Raw genomic sequence first — 15525 nt, forward strand, 5'->3', positions numbered from 1 at the left:
CCAGCCTCCGGCTGAGTTGCCCGCGCTCCTTCCGGGAGGCGCGGCTGGCGGGGCGGGGCTCTCTACCGGCCGGAGCAGGAAGCGCCCCGCGCGCCCCGCCCTCCGCCATGGCCGCCATGGAGAAGCTGATGCGGGCCTTCGAGGCGCTCCGCTCCTTCCAGCAGCAGCAGCAGCAGCAGCAGCAGCAGTCGCAGAGCCGCGCCGCCCCCGCGCCCGAGGAGCCGCCCGCCCGGCCGTGAGTGGGGAGCCCAGCAGAAGCGCTCCTGCTCCTGCTCCGCGCCCGGCCCCTGCCCTTGCCCTTGCCCTCGCGGCCTGCCCCGGGGAGCCCCGGCCGGACCGGGCGCGGAGGGAGCGGGCGCGGAGGATGGGGGAAGAGGTCCCTGGGAAAAGCCCCGCGCCCGGCCAGGCCAGGCCAGGCCGGCCCCCCCGCCTCTGCCTCGGAGGCCGGAGCCCCGTGCAGCCCGCGAGGCGCCGCCGGGGAGAGGCCGGGCGCCTCTCCCGCGGCAGAGAAGCAGGCCTGCGCCTGTGGCCCCGCGGGCAGGACCGCCGGGCGGCGTTAGCTCAGGCGGGGGCGTCTCCGGGACAGGCTCCCTGCCCCTGTCCGTCTGAGCGCCTCCAGCCTCGGCGCGTCTCGGCCGAGCGCTGGGTCGGACCAGAGGGCCTCTGGCTTCGCTGCTGGGGGAACGCCAGCCGGCAGGGCAGCCTCCGTGCAGGATCGCGCGGCCGGAATCGGAGCAGGGCGGCAGCGGCGGCTTCTCCGGTTGCATCTGCGCGCAGTCGCCCGCGGAGCCCGTTCCCGGGGTTGGGCCGAGTCCTCGCCGGCTCTGGCCACCGCTCTGCCCAAACCCCATCGCGGGCAATTCGTATAGTTCCTCAGGAATCCACGATTGCTTGGATTTATGCTAGGTGGAAGCCGCTTGGGGGAATACCGTAGCCGAGGCATCCGGACACCATCCTGTGCCCTTGATTCGGTTCTGCCGTCCCTCTCCCGGGGTGGCAGGCCGCCAGCCCTGACGGGGTTCCAGCGGAGTGTCTGCTGGCAAACGCTGACCGGTCTTCACCTTGGAACAGGCCAAATGTGCTCTGAAGCTGGAGCTTGTTATCAGCCGGCCTTTGCCCTGGTCACCTCGTTCCCTTGGCAAACCCTGGATCAGAGTTGAAGGCCTTGGACCTCCACAAGGTTGGAGGATGGTTAGGCGGATCGCCCAAGTGCCTAAGAGATGGGAAGGTTTCTGAGGAGCGCTTGGGGAGTTCCTGACAATTTGGTGGGTCATTCGGTTTCATGCCCGGTCAGTTGTTGGAAAACAGGAGGCCTGAGCACTTAATTGTGACGCCTCTGCCCCGTTGCCCCACTGCTGCTCCCAGCAGGCCGCTCGGTTCAGTGAGAGCTGTGGGAAGCAAAGGGACTGCAGCCGCAGGGGTGAGAAATCTGAAGCGGAGGGGACTGGATGCTGCTGGGTTCCCATTTGCTGGGAAATCTGGAAACTGGGGAGGAGAAGGGCGGAGCAGCTGGGCCCCTCTGCACTGGCTGTGTCTGCAGCTTCCCGCCCCCACGGGTGGCCCTGGGTGACTGTCACTGAAACCTGCTCCAGGTCGGATGCTAGTTGGGGAGCATCTTGTGGCATCTCTTTTGAGCTCATGGAAGCAGGGGAAGCAGACAGGGTAGTTGGGGCCATCACCAGCGGGCTGGGCCCATGCCCCTCCTGGCTCCTTGGGTGGCTCGGTGGGCTGTGGGCAGCTGCTTCCGGGCATAATCGATAATCGATGCCCCTTCCAGGGACGGGGCACTCCGCCTGCCTTGATGAAGGTGCAGGGCGCCCTCTCTTGCAGAACTGTCCCTGGAGCCAGCCAGGCTGGGAACTTTCACCTAGCCTCTAACCTGGCCTTTTGGGCCAGGGCTGTTGAGAAGATGGCAGGGAATTAGCTACGGAGGAAGCGGGTTGTCTGGATCCCTTTCGGTTGGGCCGTGGGGCAGAAGCAGCTTTGCTCATCCGGATAAAAGATTTCCATGAGCACCTAGATGGGTTGGTCTGGCCTAGTGGCTCAGATGTGGGACTTGTCCTGGGGGCTCCCAGGAAACTCATGGGCTCCCTTGGCCAGATGCTGCCTCCCAGCCCAGTGTGCCCCATGGGGGGTGGGGGTCAGAAAAACAAAGCTGCCTTCAGCTCCTAAAGGAAAGGCAAGCCCAACTCCGGCTAGTGCAGTAATAATTCTGCTCCGCCGCCCAGGAGTTGACCCCTGCGACCCATCAGGTTCTAGCTTGCTGACAGTGTTTTAAAGGGCCCCTCGGTGCTAGCGGAGGGTGCTTGGCTGTGGTTCCCCATTCCGCGAGTTTGAGGTTGGATGTCTCCACGGTCTGTCCGTGTGTCCTGGGCTGTGAGCGACTCGATGTGGGAGAGTAAATTGAAAGTCAGTCAAATCAGATGAGGGGCTTCTTTGGGAGAAATGGGAATTCAGGATGGGATTGCCCTCCCCTTTAGGGATCAGCCCAGCAGTTCAGGGCTCCCTCTGGATGCAGTTTTGATCCTGGACAACCCTAGGAGGTCAGTGGCCCGATGGCCCTTTATCAGCCTTGGCGAACAAACACCCTCTGTTTCCACCAAGCTGCCCTGGGCTGTTAGAGGAGTAGGAGACTGGTGGATTCTCTTGCTAAATAAATAGGTGGCAGTGGGTCCTAGTAAATCGGGGAAATCTTTGGCTGGAGAAGTCGCAGGGACCGGAATCTCATTCAGGCCAGAATCTGAGCTGGGCCCAGAATGGTTGAGAGCGGGGTGGGTCCAGGTTGTGCTGAGCTGTAAACAGCTGGGTTAGTGTGTGTAAAGCCAAACCAGGGCTAGCTCAGAGAGTGGACCTGCCTGAGATGCTGGACCAGGAGCAGTTATCCACAAAGTGGCTAGCGAGTAAAACTTTTTTTCCTTAATCCTCTGGCAGGTGTTAAAAGGGCCACAGCTGTATATAAATTTATGGTTATCTCTAAGCTAAATTTGGTTTTTTAATACAAAGCTTTTAAGAAAATATTAAAATCTAAGTATTGCATTCAAATTTTAATAACCTTCTGTTTTTATTCATATTGATTTATATGGGCATGTTTGCATGCTGACAGGTCTAGACTGGCCGTGGAGATGCCCTTGTTTTCCCCCCTTCCTACAAACTGCCATGGGCACTGACTGACCGACTGCCATTTTCGTTCTTTTTATTTTTGAATGGGCAGGACTGTAAAAATACTCAGGATTGGACAGGGCCTGGCCCCTGCCCAGGAGCATGTCCAGAGCCACATTCTTCCTCCAGATAGTTCCCTGTTTCAAAAGCAGGCTGGCTGGCCCAGAGCAGGGGGTTTGTGGCTAGAAAAGAAGAATGTGGCACGTGGGCATAATTTAACTGTTGTGTCTTTGTTACAGAAAGAAGGAACTGTCCACGTCCAAGAAAGATCGCGTGAACCATTGCCTAACAATATGCGAAAACATGGTTGCTCAGACTTTAAGGTAATCAAGCATTTTCTGAACTCTGTTACTGAAAACTGTGGGGTTTTAAATACGATAATGTAGTATAAAAAAATCATTGAAGGCGTTTAATTTCATAAAATGAAATCTGCAAACGTGGTACAAATTTTAAAAGTGTGATCAAAACAGTTAGAAAATCAAGGCAACCAAATAGATTCAGGATGCTGGAACCTCTTCGTTGCAGACTGATGTGTTTGGGGGGGTGCGTGCGTGTGTGTGTGTGCGCGCGTGCTGCCTTGATAAGCTCCCTGTCAGTGGTGAGTTGCATGTACTTTATGGAGAAGTTCTTTTGCTGCTCCACGAGGCTGAGAGGCAACACAAAAATGTGGATTTGGCTAATACCGATATGTAGCACGTGGCAGGGTTACGCTAAGGTGTGGTACTGGGAGGTTGGGTGCTTTTCCTGTGGTATTTACAAGAGGTAGGTTTATCATACAGAATATACACAGCTAATGGGTTAAGCCTATTATACAAACTTACCTACTTACTTGTGCCTGATGGTACATCTATAACTCAGTACTTGACAGGGTTACAAATTTCCCTTTTGCCCTGAAACTGCCTGACTTTCTCAGCAGCAGAGCTGGCAGCAGCCCCGCCCCTTCCCCTGTAAGGATGGGAGATTCTGTTCCTTTTGCTCAGGGCTTCACGCTCTTCTGACTTACACCTAGCTCTGGGCGCCCCTCCGGCCCTGTGCCTCAGGGGGAGGTTGAAGCAGCCTGGTCCTTGTTCCCTTTTGCTGAGCCGCTTCTCTGTCCCTCAGTCCGGATCAGTTTGTAGGAAGGGGGTAAACGGTTACTCGCTGCTGGCCAGCCATGCCTGCTCTGCCTCAGGGGAAGGCTTGGGGGGCTGCTGGGCTTTGCTGCCCCTCACTCAGCAGCGCCAGCTTCGGAGTCTCGTTGCTCGCTCCATCGAACTGTTGATGCTCAGTGTTGCCACTTCCACACGCAGCTAGCGTTTCCTTCAGCTCTCCAGCTCAGCTTCCTTTCTTCCCTCCCCTCGACGCCTGTGCCTGAGCCTTCCGGGTTCCTCCTGGCAATGCAGGTGTGGTCCTTTCCTCTCTTAAGTCCCAGGGAACATGCAAGCACAAGGCTCAGGTCAGCAGCCTTGAGTCTTTCCTTCCCCATAATACCATAGCAACACCACTGAAAAACCCAGCGTTTTCTGCCACACATTGTTCAGAAATGGTTGGACACGCGAACAGGTGAGGGCCTCCCTTCTTGGGATGTCTGGAAGCAGAAGCTGGATGGCTGTGAAGTCAAACGTACTTCCATTTGGACAAGGGTTTGGTCTTGAGAGCATCAGTCTTCCCATTCAGTTCTACGGTTCTGTGATAATTTCCAGAAATGGGGTATCTTTGAATGGTGTTTGCCAAGAGAACGAATTTCTATCAAGGTTCTTAGGCTAACAATAACTTAGGAAATATTTGAAAAATTAACAGCATGATATGAGTACTCTCAGAAAATGGTTGCCGTAACGGACATAGTCAATCTGAAAACACTAAAAGAAAGAAAAGGACAAGTAGGACAGAATGTTGGCAGCTATCTTTTCCTTCATGGGCACCATGTTGGGGACCAAGGGCATAGAGGTCTTTGGAGTGCCACATCTTGAGATCTGTGCATTTTATTGAGAATTGCAGCTGTTTCAGATATAACAGTTTCAGTCTGATTAAATCCTGGGTCTACTCCTGGCTTCGTACTACTACTACTCTGTGTCGTGATTTCCAGCATTTGCCACCATGAGGAACTGTGTTTCAGTAGGGCAAGATAGGTGTTTGGACTTCTAAGTAGGGAACAGCAATCAGATCTTTCTTGGGCAAGGAAATAATGATTTATCATACTGAGATGGTTATGTCTGGAACCTCTAACCCACAGATGGAGATGTCTTGAGATATGCATTCATTCCTCTGGACACCACAATGGCATGTGCAGCTCTTAGGGCATCCTTAGGCCACACCAAGATTCTTTTAAATGAATACATAGGAAGCTGTCAGGCTGCAGAGGACCTAGCTGTAATGTCATTTGTATTTACAAGAGTTCCTGGCTCTATAGTAATTCGTAGGAAAAAAATATGTGGGTGATTGCCGCCCAGTGCTTTGCACAGAAATATGCTGATTTGACTCCCCAAAAGTAGAAGGCTACTGGGCCGGAAGCAGGGGTGTTGTGGCCCCCATCTGGACCTGTTGGACTATGCCCTGTGGACACACCCTCTGGCGGGGGAGCAGTTTCACTTTGCATTTGAGGAAATAGGGATTTGGAACTAGGCACACCCTCCATGGCAGCCGTTGTATGGATAGGGAAATCTGCTGCGGCAGCCATCTTGTGAGAACACCCATGACACTCAGAATGTCAAAAGCCTCAGTATTCCACTGGCTCCCAAATTCAGATAACACTATGGTTTAAACCAGACTTCATGAGATGAAGCCAGTGTTTTCCTGATGTGCTGAGCTACTTTTCTATTACCCCCTACGACTGTTTCTCGGTACCGTATAAGAGAACTCAGTATCAGCCAAAGTTAGGTAGCAAATGCTGAAAGGAAGAAAGAGGCAGAATGCATAAAGGAAAAGTTTTGCAACAAGTCATTTCTGATCTCTGGTCTCCCTGAGAGTCACGTGTTTTGCCGATGGTCTTAAGCTGCTCACGATGAATGATGTGTTTCCCTCGTGTGGCTTTGGAGAAGATCCTGGCTGAGGAATTGGGCATCGTGGCTTGCAAACAGTGTCAGAAGTGCCCTGAGAGAGGTCTCTGTGGCTTGCTAGAACCACAAACTTCACCTTTCCTTCTGGCTCCAAAATGAAAAACATCATAGCTTGTGCACCCCAGCTTTCACTGAAACTGTGTGAGCAAATGAGCTGTTTTTCTAACTGGGTGTAACTTCTTTGTTTAAGAAATTCCCCAGAGTTCCCAAAACTGTTGGGAATTGCCATGGAACTCTTCCTTCTCTGTAGCGATGATGCAGAGTCTGATGTGAGGATGGTTGCTGATGAGTGTCTCAATAAAGTGATAAAAGTAAGTCGTATTTTTCTGACCTATAAATATGGATAAAATTCAGAATAACAGACCATTGATACCTGGGAAAACTGCTTTAGGGTGAAATAAAGCAGCTACCCTCTTGAAATGCACGTACTGCAAATTTTATGGCAGTGCTGCAGATTGAAGGTAGCTTGTCCCAAGGAGGTGGAGGGGGGGTGCTGGTAGCCAAAGCTCCTTTCCAGCCACCGTGGGGAGGTGGGGGGCTAAGCAGATACGTGTTCTGGGGTCAGTCCGGTTCTTTAATTAAGCCGCTGACCACTTGGCAAGGAGCTCACGGACCTGGAAGTTCAAAGCGCCCTCTCACGGACTCTTTCTGTGTTGTTTGTGTAGAGCTTCAGAACAACCAGGGTTTAGATTCTTGGAAGTCTACTGCAAACAGAGGTGTGCCAATGGGTCAGCCTTTGCCAGCTTATGCCATAGAGTTGCTAGCTGTCCTTTGTAGCGTAATTCAGTATTATTGCTGCTGAGTAAACAGGCATAAGAAACGCTAGGTATGAAAACTCTCTCTATGGCTGTGCTTTGGTCTTCGGGGGCTGAATATCGTTGTAATAAATAAAGCTACTTTAGTGCATCATGTTGGAATAATGCATACTTCGTTGATATGTACAGTTGATTTCGTTCTAGGCTTTGATGGATTCTAGTCTTCCTAGGTTACAATTGGAACTCTACAAAGAGATTAAAAAAGTGAGTTCTTTTTACTCAAAAATTTGAATTTCTCTGAATATATAGATTTCTGGACAGGAATTTGAGATGATTTATATTTTAATAACACTTTGTTGTCAGGTAAAGCCGTGAGTGGCGAACACCTTATTTGAGGGCCGTGTCGGGCCATGCAGAAATTTCCAGGGCAGGTGGGGGCGGCCGCAAGGCGTGGCCGTGGTGTGCGGCTGTTCTAAGCGTGTCCTGCGACTGCTTGCAGTGGGTTTCGATGCCCGTCTGCCCCCCTCCCCGTCAGAGAAGCCTGAAGCGGAAGGGAGCTTGGAGAGCATCGAGGTTCACCCCTGCCCAGAGCAGGAGTGCACCCTTGCCCCCTTCTCAGCGGCCGGCCGGCCGGCCATCCAGCAGGAGAGAGCCTTGCCCCTGGGCCTCTCCCCGCGGTTGACAGCCCTTCTTGTGATGAGGCCAGCTGATGTGGAGATGATTTTTGTTCCTAGCGCCTGGCTTAACTCCATGCTCCCTTCTCTTTTTCTTGCGCAATTAAAACATCTCAAAGAAAAACAAAAATCAGGCAATGCAGGGAGATTGGCAGGGGCCAGGGGTGAGGTTACCCAAAAAACTGGCTGTAGTTAAGTTCTTTAGAAAGTCTCAGTGCGTTTTTTTCAAATGTCTTACATTTTTTCAAATGTCTTTTCAAATTTGAAAATGCTTACATTTGTTGAATATCCTTTTATACATTGTAAATGTTAGCCTCCATTTCCTCTTATATTATCTCAATTTCCTCTTATATTATTCTCTTATTTCTCTTTTAGTATATGTTATTCCTCTTATATTATCATTATAATCTCCTGTAAAGAGGGGTGGGCCCAGCCCTGGCCCAGCCCTGGCCCAGCCCTCCTCCCGGGTCCCTACCCTGGGGGCAAACCGGTTTCCACCTCCCCTCTGGGAAGGGAAGGTACTGGACCCCCTCGCCCCTCCTGGGTCTGGCTGAGGCCAGAAGGGGAGCCGAGTGAAGCCCCTGGAGCCCGTAGCTCTGCCCGGCTGAGGGAAGGCCCCGGCCGGGGGGAAGCCCCGGATAAACCCGCCGGAAGGTGCCCGGAGAAGGCCCATTTCCGCACACAAGTTTTAGCTGCGGAAGGCCCCGAGGGAAGGCCGCTCTGGCTGGTGAAAGGGACCCAATGGAGGGGAACACCCAGCTAGCTAAACAGCCGAGAATAAAGGAGAGAATAAGAGAATAAACAGCTGACTAAATCGCTTCAGCCACACCTGAGGGAACCCCCTCCTCTCGCCAAACCTGGCAGGCCCCGTCTCCCCCCCACCCCCCGTTGGCCCTCAGGGGCCATGTGAGATCCCCCCATCCCTGGGCACAGAAGGCGGGCGTGGGGTGGTGGGCTGCCACTCCCCACTACCCCTGCTTATATTTTTGTTGCTGAAAATACAAATTCTAAAAAACCTGTCTGGATTTTTTCAGTTCAGCCCTCTGATAGAAATAACACAATGCTAGGTCATTTACCATAAGCACTCAAAACATTATTAACCTGAAGTCATAATATCAGATACTGTAGAGCAGCATTTCTCAACCTCGGCTACTTTAAGACGTGTCGACTTCAACTCACAGAATTCCCCAGCCAGCATGCTGGCTGAAGAATCTTGGGAGTTGAAGTCCACACGTCTTAACGTGGCCGAGGTTGAGAAACGCTGCTCTAAAGCAGTGGTTCCGAAACATTTTGGTCTCGGGACCCCTTTACGTTCTTAAAAATGATTGAGGACCCAAAGAGTTTTGGTTCATGTGGGTTATATCTATTGAAGTTTACTGTATTAGAAATTAAAACTGAGAAATTTTAAAATATTTCTTTGACTTTGTAGAAAAGGGCCTTGGGGGGTCTCCAGACCACACCTGGAGGACCGCTGATGTAGAGTTTTCATGTAGAATACCTGTGTTTTTTAAATCCTGGTTTACTTTCAAAAAGAAAACTGGCTGCACTGTTGCTTCCAGTTCCATAAAGGTTCATGTGAATAAATTTGCTATAGATTTATTTTGTGTTTAGGAATCCCGTAAAGGCAAGAGTGCCTGCTTTGTCAGCACACGCTGCCCTGTCTTTGCGACTAACAGGTATGTCCCTCTTTTCCGTTGGCTTTTGCTAGAATGGTGCTTCCCGGAGCCTGCGGGCTGCTCTGTGGAGATTTGCTGAACTTGCACATCTTGTTAGACCCCAGAAATGCAGGTGAGAACTACTTTTGTGTTCAAGACTGATCATGGGGGAGATGGGACTGCCCGCAAATCGCCTTCCTAGGATGGACCAGTCTAAAGGGTTCCCTGCCACGACTGGCAGCCTGACACGGAAGTAATCTGACCACGGCAGGGGACAGATGTTAGTCTTCCATCTTCAGATCATGTCTCATCCACTCCAAAGTAAAGACCAGATCAGGCTCGTGCACACCCGTGTCTGTTGAGGATGCAGGTGCTTGAGTCAAGCCCATGTTCCCCAGGAAAACCACAAACTCACAAACAACCAGACTCCCCCAAGACTAGACGCTTTGAAGACTCCAGCACCAGCCCTGAGAAAGGATTTTGTGTCATGGTGAAGGTGCTGGCCTAGGCAGCAGGAGATGGTGTGTTCTAGGCCTCCCTTGGGCGTGAAAGCAGCCAGCTGGGGGACCTTGGGCCAGTTTCTCTCTCTCAACCCAACCCTCCTCTCAGGGTGGCCTTTTGTGGGGAAAATAGGCAGGAGAATTAGGCATGTTTGTCACCTGAATTGACCAAGATATATACATACGTATAAAAGGTGGGATATAATGATGGTGATGGTGATGATGTAGAGGGTGGCTGCTGGGCAGTTGGCGTGCCAGCAGCAGCCCCAGCTTGTCAGAATTGCCCATTTCCACGCAGAGGCCTCCCGCCCGCCGTCTCTGAGGCAGGGCTCCGTGTCATAAACAGTCCTCCCAGGACGTGCGTTGCAGCTGCTGGCAGGCCCGAAGCCTGTGGGCAGATTTCCAACAGGGCTGTAACTCTGTTGCTGTTCAGTCGGAGCTCTGTGGTACGCACAGGGTCTGTGCGTCCACCCACTGCAGACAGGAGAGGTCTTTACTGGGTACAGGCCTGGGTTTACCAACAGCAGCCGGAGACCAGAATGGCTGGCAGCTGCGCCACCTGGGCCTGGGGCAGGGGCAGGTGGAAGTTGGACTCGGGTTCGGCTGACTGGCCTCCCCTCTGGCTGGCCATCCGTTGCGTGCCGTAATGCTGCCTGGATGGAGTTTGATACTTCCGTTTGCCCTAGGTGTGTGTCCTCAGAGGTCTGGGTCCGGGCTTGTCCTGGGCAGCTGCTCCTTCTGAGGAAGGCAGGGCACCCTTTCCTGGCTTGTGTGTTCTCCTGCGGCCCCCTGAAGATCCTTTGCTGGCCTCCTTCCCCGCTGGGCCAATCACAACAAGGGGGTGTCCTGTCACAAACCTCTGAGTAATATTTTTGCCGTCTCTTGGTGCAGACCGTACTTCATAAACCTCCTGCCCTGCTTGACGCGTGTAAGCAGGCGGCCTGAAGAATCTGTGCAAGAAACCTTGGCTGCGGCAATACCCAAAATCATGGCAGCTTTTGGAAATTTTGCAAATGACAGTGACATCAAGGTATAATTATTTTAAACCTTAATGCCCCTCCCTCCCTCCCCCCCCTCTCCCTTTCTCTCTCATGCACCCCCCCCACACACACAACGTTGGAAGAGAGAGTCACAGTTCTAATAAGCCAGTCAATGAGAGGCTGCTTATTAAGGCTGGTTTTCTATGAGCACAAGAAAGGAAACATTGAAGCGTCTGAAATTGCACGGTTTCCGAGTCCCTCCCTTGTGAAGCCTCAGTCCGGGTTCCCTCGAAGGTGCAGCGGAGGCTTCGCTTTCTGGAAAGAGGCCTGGATCTCCCTGGGAAACGTGCGAGCGGGAACTAGAAGCGTTGGCTTTGCTTTAGGGCAGCTACCGCTGCACGGGAATAACCCATCACTGAGTTCAAAGCTAGTGTGCTGATTTATGTCCATTAAAGGTTTCTCCAGGGCTGAAGTTTGGAATTCCTCCTGGGGAGTGGGGTGGGGTTTGAGGCCCAGGCTGTTCTGGATGCCAGACCCCGAACAGGGTGCCAGCCCCGAATAAGCGGGACCCGTCTTCTCTCACGTGTGTTTCCGTACGTGATGACCAAGTTGAAAAGCTGGGTATAAAGGCCTTTCAGGCTTCTCTGTCTGAAGGTTCCTGTGCTCTGCCTATCAGGTAGGAGCTAGAAATGGCAGAGCACCCTGGGTTTGGGCACTGGGGCCGATGATTGCCCCCCTGGGGCCCTGGACTGATGCCGCCTGGCGAGGAGGAGGAGAGTTGGGCAGCCTGGTTTCTCACTGAAATCATGGCGTTCCTCTGCCTCTGCTTGCTTTTATTCCTGGTCTAGGGTGATGAGAACAATGATGATCTTGCCAATATTCTTTTAAATCGAGAATGAAGCCTGTGAGTAATTTTGGAAGCGTTTACATAGCAGACCAAAGCAGACCAGACTTTGGAGAGCCCTGGGCTGAGGCGAAGGCGTTCCTGGTGGGTGGAGAGGCAGCTGGCTGAGGAGGCTTGCTTTTCCTGTTGGAAATTATAAGAAGCTTTGTTTGTTTCAAGTTTTTATGTTAGATTAGTGATAATTGTTTCGTTAATCTTTATCTTGACTTCGTATCATTTAGGGAAAGCTTGTCAGTCTAACATTACCAGAGTCTGAAAAAGGAAACTTAGATGACACAGAAACACTTTATTGATTTTTTTTCACTTTAGGTTTTATTAAAAGCTTTCATAGGTAATCTTAACTCGGCTTCTCCAACCGTCCGTCGGACGGCAGCCGCGGCCGCAGTGAGCATCTGCCAGCATTCGCGAAGGACGCAATATTTCTACACTCGGTTGCTTCAGGTATTGCTAGGTAAGTGCGTAGTTTATCATCATGCTGCTGCTGGGCTGGATCTTTGTCGCTCCTTTGCTTCATTTTCTTTCAACTGTAACTGTAGATTAAGCTGTTTAGCAGTACCTCATTCTTGGCTTAAAGATTATATTTCTAAGGAAATACCTGGTGTAAAACTGATATTACTAAGCCTTTTATAAGAGAGATGTATTATCTCTCTCTCTCTTTCTCTTGATGAGGAACGATCAGCTTCTGATTATCTTCCAGTAAAGCCTCTCCAAGATAGATGTCACTGTTAAATCAAGGTGAAAAAATATTCACCACTTCCTTGGCCATTTTAGTCAGAAAAGTGTCCAAACAGGTCATGGAATGTATTTTTAACCTATATTGGTTTTTCCCCCCAGGGCACTCCATAGTTTTCCTGCACTTTTCTTGGCAAGATCTTTAGGAGTGGTTTCCCTGGCCTCCGGCTTCCCGGGGATGAGAGGGAGGGACTGACACAAAGCCACCTGGCTGGTTTCATGCCTGAGGCGGGACTAGAACTCGCGCTCTCCCGGTTTGTAGCCTGGTGCCTTCACCACGACACCAAGCTGGCTCATTGAAAAAGGAAAGAAAAGAATATAATAGGCTAAATTGTAGAAGTTTTGAAAGCTATTTTATCGCAGTAGTTACATACTGCCCAACTCATGTGACTAGGCAGTTTCCCGGTGTAAGATTAAAAATACAGGAAACAATCACCAAGCCAGCTTTTCAACTTGCTCAGTTACAAATAGAAATAATAAGAAAATGGCAGCTGAGACAAAATAAGTTATCAGAAACCATCAAAATCTTCCACCAGACGCCTGATGAAATAGCATGGCATTTGCTGCATTTGGACATACTGGCAGGGAAGGTGCAAGGTGAAACTCTGAGGGTGGTGTATGCTACGTTGGAAGGGGGCCACTACACGGGATAGAACGGAATGCTAATTTTCATTTTTTTAAAAGTGGGATTTTCAGTAACTCGAGAACCAATTTGAAGTAGTGGACTAGGTACCGGGAGATTGTGAGTCCTAGGCCTCCCTTGTGTCACCCTCTCGCCACCCAGTCCACCTCACAGGGTTGTTGGGGGGAAAATAGGAAGTGGGAATATTATTACCCTGCCTTGAGTTATACAGAATAAAAGTAGGATATAAATCACCTGGTGGGAAGAGATGGGCGGTGACAAATTTGATAAATATTCAAAAAGCTATTCTGCCAGGCAGAAACAATAACTGTGTGAATGGATATGGATTTTTTTCAAATGTATTGAAGTATCCAATATGGCTGCTAACCATCTCCTAGCACTGAACATGAGGAAAAATTAGGAATATTTAAGGTCTTACTATAAAACATATTATTTAGTGGATGCCATTGAAGTAATGTTGGCTCCTCAAGCCCATTGTTTCTTCATATCAAGAAATTAACACCTATTACTATAACTTGAGAGCCAGTTTGATCTAGTGGTTAAGGCATCAGGCTAGAAACCAGAAGACGGTGAATTCTAGTCCCACCTTGGGCACAAAGCCAGCTGGGCGACCCTGGGCCAGCCCTCTCTACCAGCCCTAGGAAGAAGGCCAGGGCAAACCACTCACAGTATCTTGCCAAGAAAACTGCAGGGGCTTGTCCAGGCAGTCACCGGGGGTCAACATTGACTTGAAGGAACCAAAAAAAAAAAAAACCCCACCCCACCCCTACCATAGAAATGTGGAAGTGGCCTGTTTCCCTTTCTGGGCATTTGACAAATATAGCCAGAACAATGAATAAAGATGAAGACCTATATTGGACCAAGCATTTGTGGGGAAAAGATCTCTGCCAAATATTTCTTGCTCAAAAATTGGTTGCAGGTTTCAGCTTAGTTTCCAGTAAAAGGAGTTGAATTCCTTTTCTTTTTTTCCTTTTGAGCATCCTACTTAAAAACAACATAGAAAGGTACGCCACTCAGGCAGATGTAAAAATGCTCTCTGATGAGCATACTTTAAGCCACACATGTGTTTGTGTGCACATTCGTTGTGTACACCACACAAAAAGAAATTGACCAACTAGGTAATGTGGCTTTTCTTTTAGACAGAATGCGTTTCAAAAAGCGAGAGAGACACACACCCATCCAGCAATGGAAAGATCACTCTGTTCCCGTCTCCTGCTGCTCCTCCACCCTCTTGGGGCACTCCCTTTGGCAATGACCTTCTCCTGGGTGGCTGGGTGCTTTAAAGGAACACGCTGGACTGCAGCTATTCCTGTTTTTACAGTGTTTGTTTATAAATACATACTGCAGTGATTTAAGGAAGGTGTAATGTCTAGGGCAGAGTTTCTCAACTTTGGCCACTTTAAGATGTGTGGACTTCAGCTCCCAGAATTCCCCAGCCAGCCAGGGAAATGGCAAGCGAATCCTGTGGGTTCTCGGGGTCAGCGGGGGTTGAGAAGGGCTGGACGGGGGGTGCTGCCTTTCAATTGTCCCAATCATCTCTGCAGGGCTGCTATGTCCCAGGGAAGCAGAGCACCCCAGCGTCTTAGTTCTCGGTGTGTTGCTCACCTTGAGGTACCTGGCCCCACTCCTGCAGCAGCAGGTAAAAGATACCAGCCTAAAGGGCAGTTTTGGTGTGATACAGAAAGAAACGGAGATTTCGCCTTCCTTGGATCAGCTGATACAGGTAGGGGTGCAAGAACAGGGGCTTTTCTTTTGTTGGCAGCCCATATTTTGGCTTTTGCAGTAACCCTGAAAAATATATCATTTCTCTGTATTTTCACAGCTGTCAGCTTCTTTATTCTTTTTTAATTTGTCAAACTCATGAGCACCCAACAACTTGACTGTGTTTTCTGCACACAAAGCCAGATATTGGAGTAAATCTGCACATCTTATGCAGAAAGTAACTAACACATCACTGAAAGAGCAACCCAGCGCTGCCTTAGTCAAGGGAATTGCCTTGATTCTTAAGCACTCACGTTCCCCACCAGGTTTTCTCTTTATTCCCCTCCATCTTCCCTGACCTTTCCAGGAGCTGGGAAGGAGGAAGCTTTTGCTCGGCACAGACAGGCTCCACAGACCCAGCAAAGCCTCCTTTTCGCCTCAGTCCTTCAGCTATTCAGGTCTCTCTCCCTTCCGGCAGAACATGAGACGAACATTGCGGTCTCTGTATGTTCTGGGTACTGCTGGGGCAAAGTGGCCCGGCAAAAGCCGGGAGTCAACCCAAGCAGCGAGGGATGGGATCCCCTGAGTAGTTCCTTGGCCTTCGTCCGGACCCTCCCCTGTTGGACAGGCTCGTTGCAGAGGAGGCAGTGGGTGCCTCCGTCTCACCTTCTGCAGGGCGCTTTCGCCGCACCGGCCACCCTTTGCTGTAAGATTCCATCAGCCGCCAGCTTCAGCTCTCCTCCTCCGCAGCTGGTTTGGTTGATGCGGCTAGCGGAGGCCAAGGCTG

The 15525-nt window shown here is 50.8% G+C and overlaps 1 protein-coding gene across 2 annotated transcripts in view; it reads left to right on the forward strand.

Moving 5' to 3' along the window:
- The first annotated feature begins 91 nt into the window (after positions 1–91).
- Positions 92–15525, forward strand: part of HTT (huntingtin) — a 188566-nt gene continuing 173132 nt past the window's right edge. The window contains exons 1-8 of one of the 2 annotated variants that reach the window (XM_063310834.1): positions 92–235; positions 3399–3482; positions 6385–6505; positions 7154–7213; positions 9332–9411; positions 10670–10808; positions 11972–12113; positions 14582–14760. In XM_063310834.1, the coding sequence (XP_063166904.1) occupies positions 108–235; positions 3399–3482; positions 6385–6505; positions 7154–7213; positions 9332–9411; positions 10670–10808; positions 11972–12113; positions 14582–14760 (933 nt within the window). In that variant the 5' untranslated portion in view covers positions 92–107. Of the gene's footprint in view, positions 236–3209; positions 3483–6384; positions 6506–7153; positions 7214–9331; positions 9412–10669; positions 10809–11971; positions 12114–14581; positions 14761–15525 lie in introns of those variants that run through there. The other variant, XM_063310833.1, reaches the window with a different exon arrangement.

This window comes from Candoia aspera, chromosome 8 (genome assembly GCF_035149785.1).
Source record: "Candoia aspera isolate rCanAsp1 chromosome 8, rCanAsp1.hap2, whole genome shotgun sequence".
Taxonomy (NCBI): Eukaryota; Metazoa; Chordata; class Lepidosauria; order Squamata; family Boidae; genus Candoia; species Candoia aspera.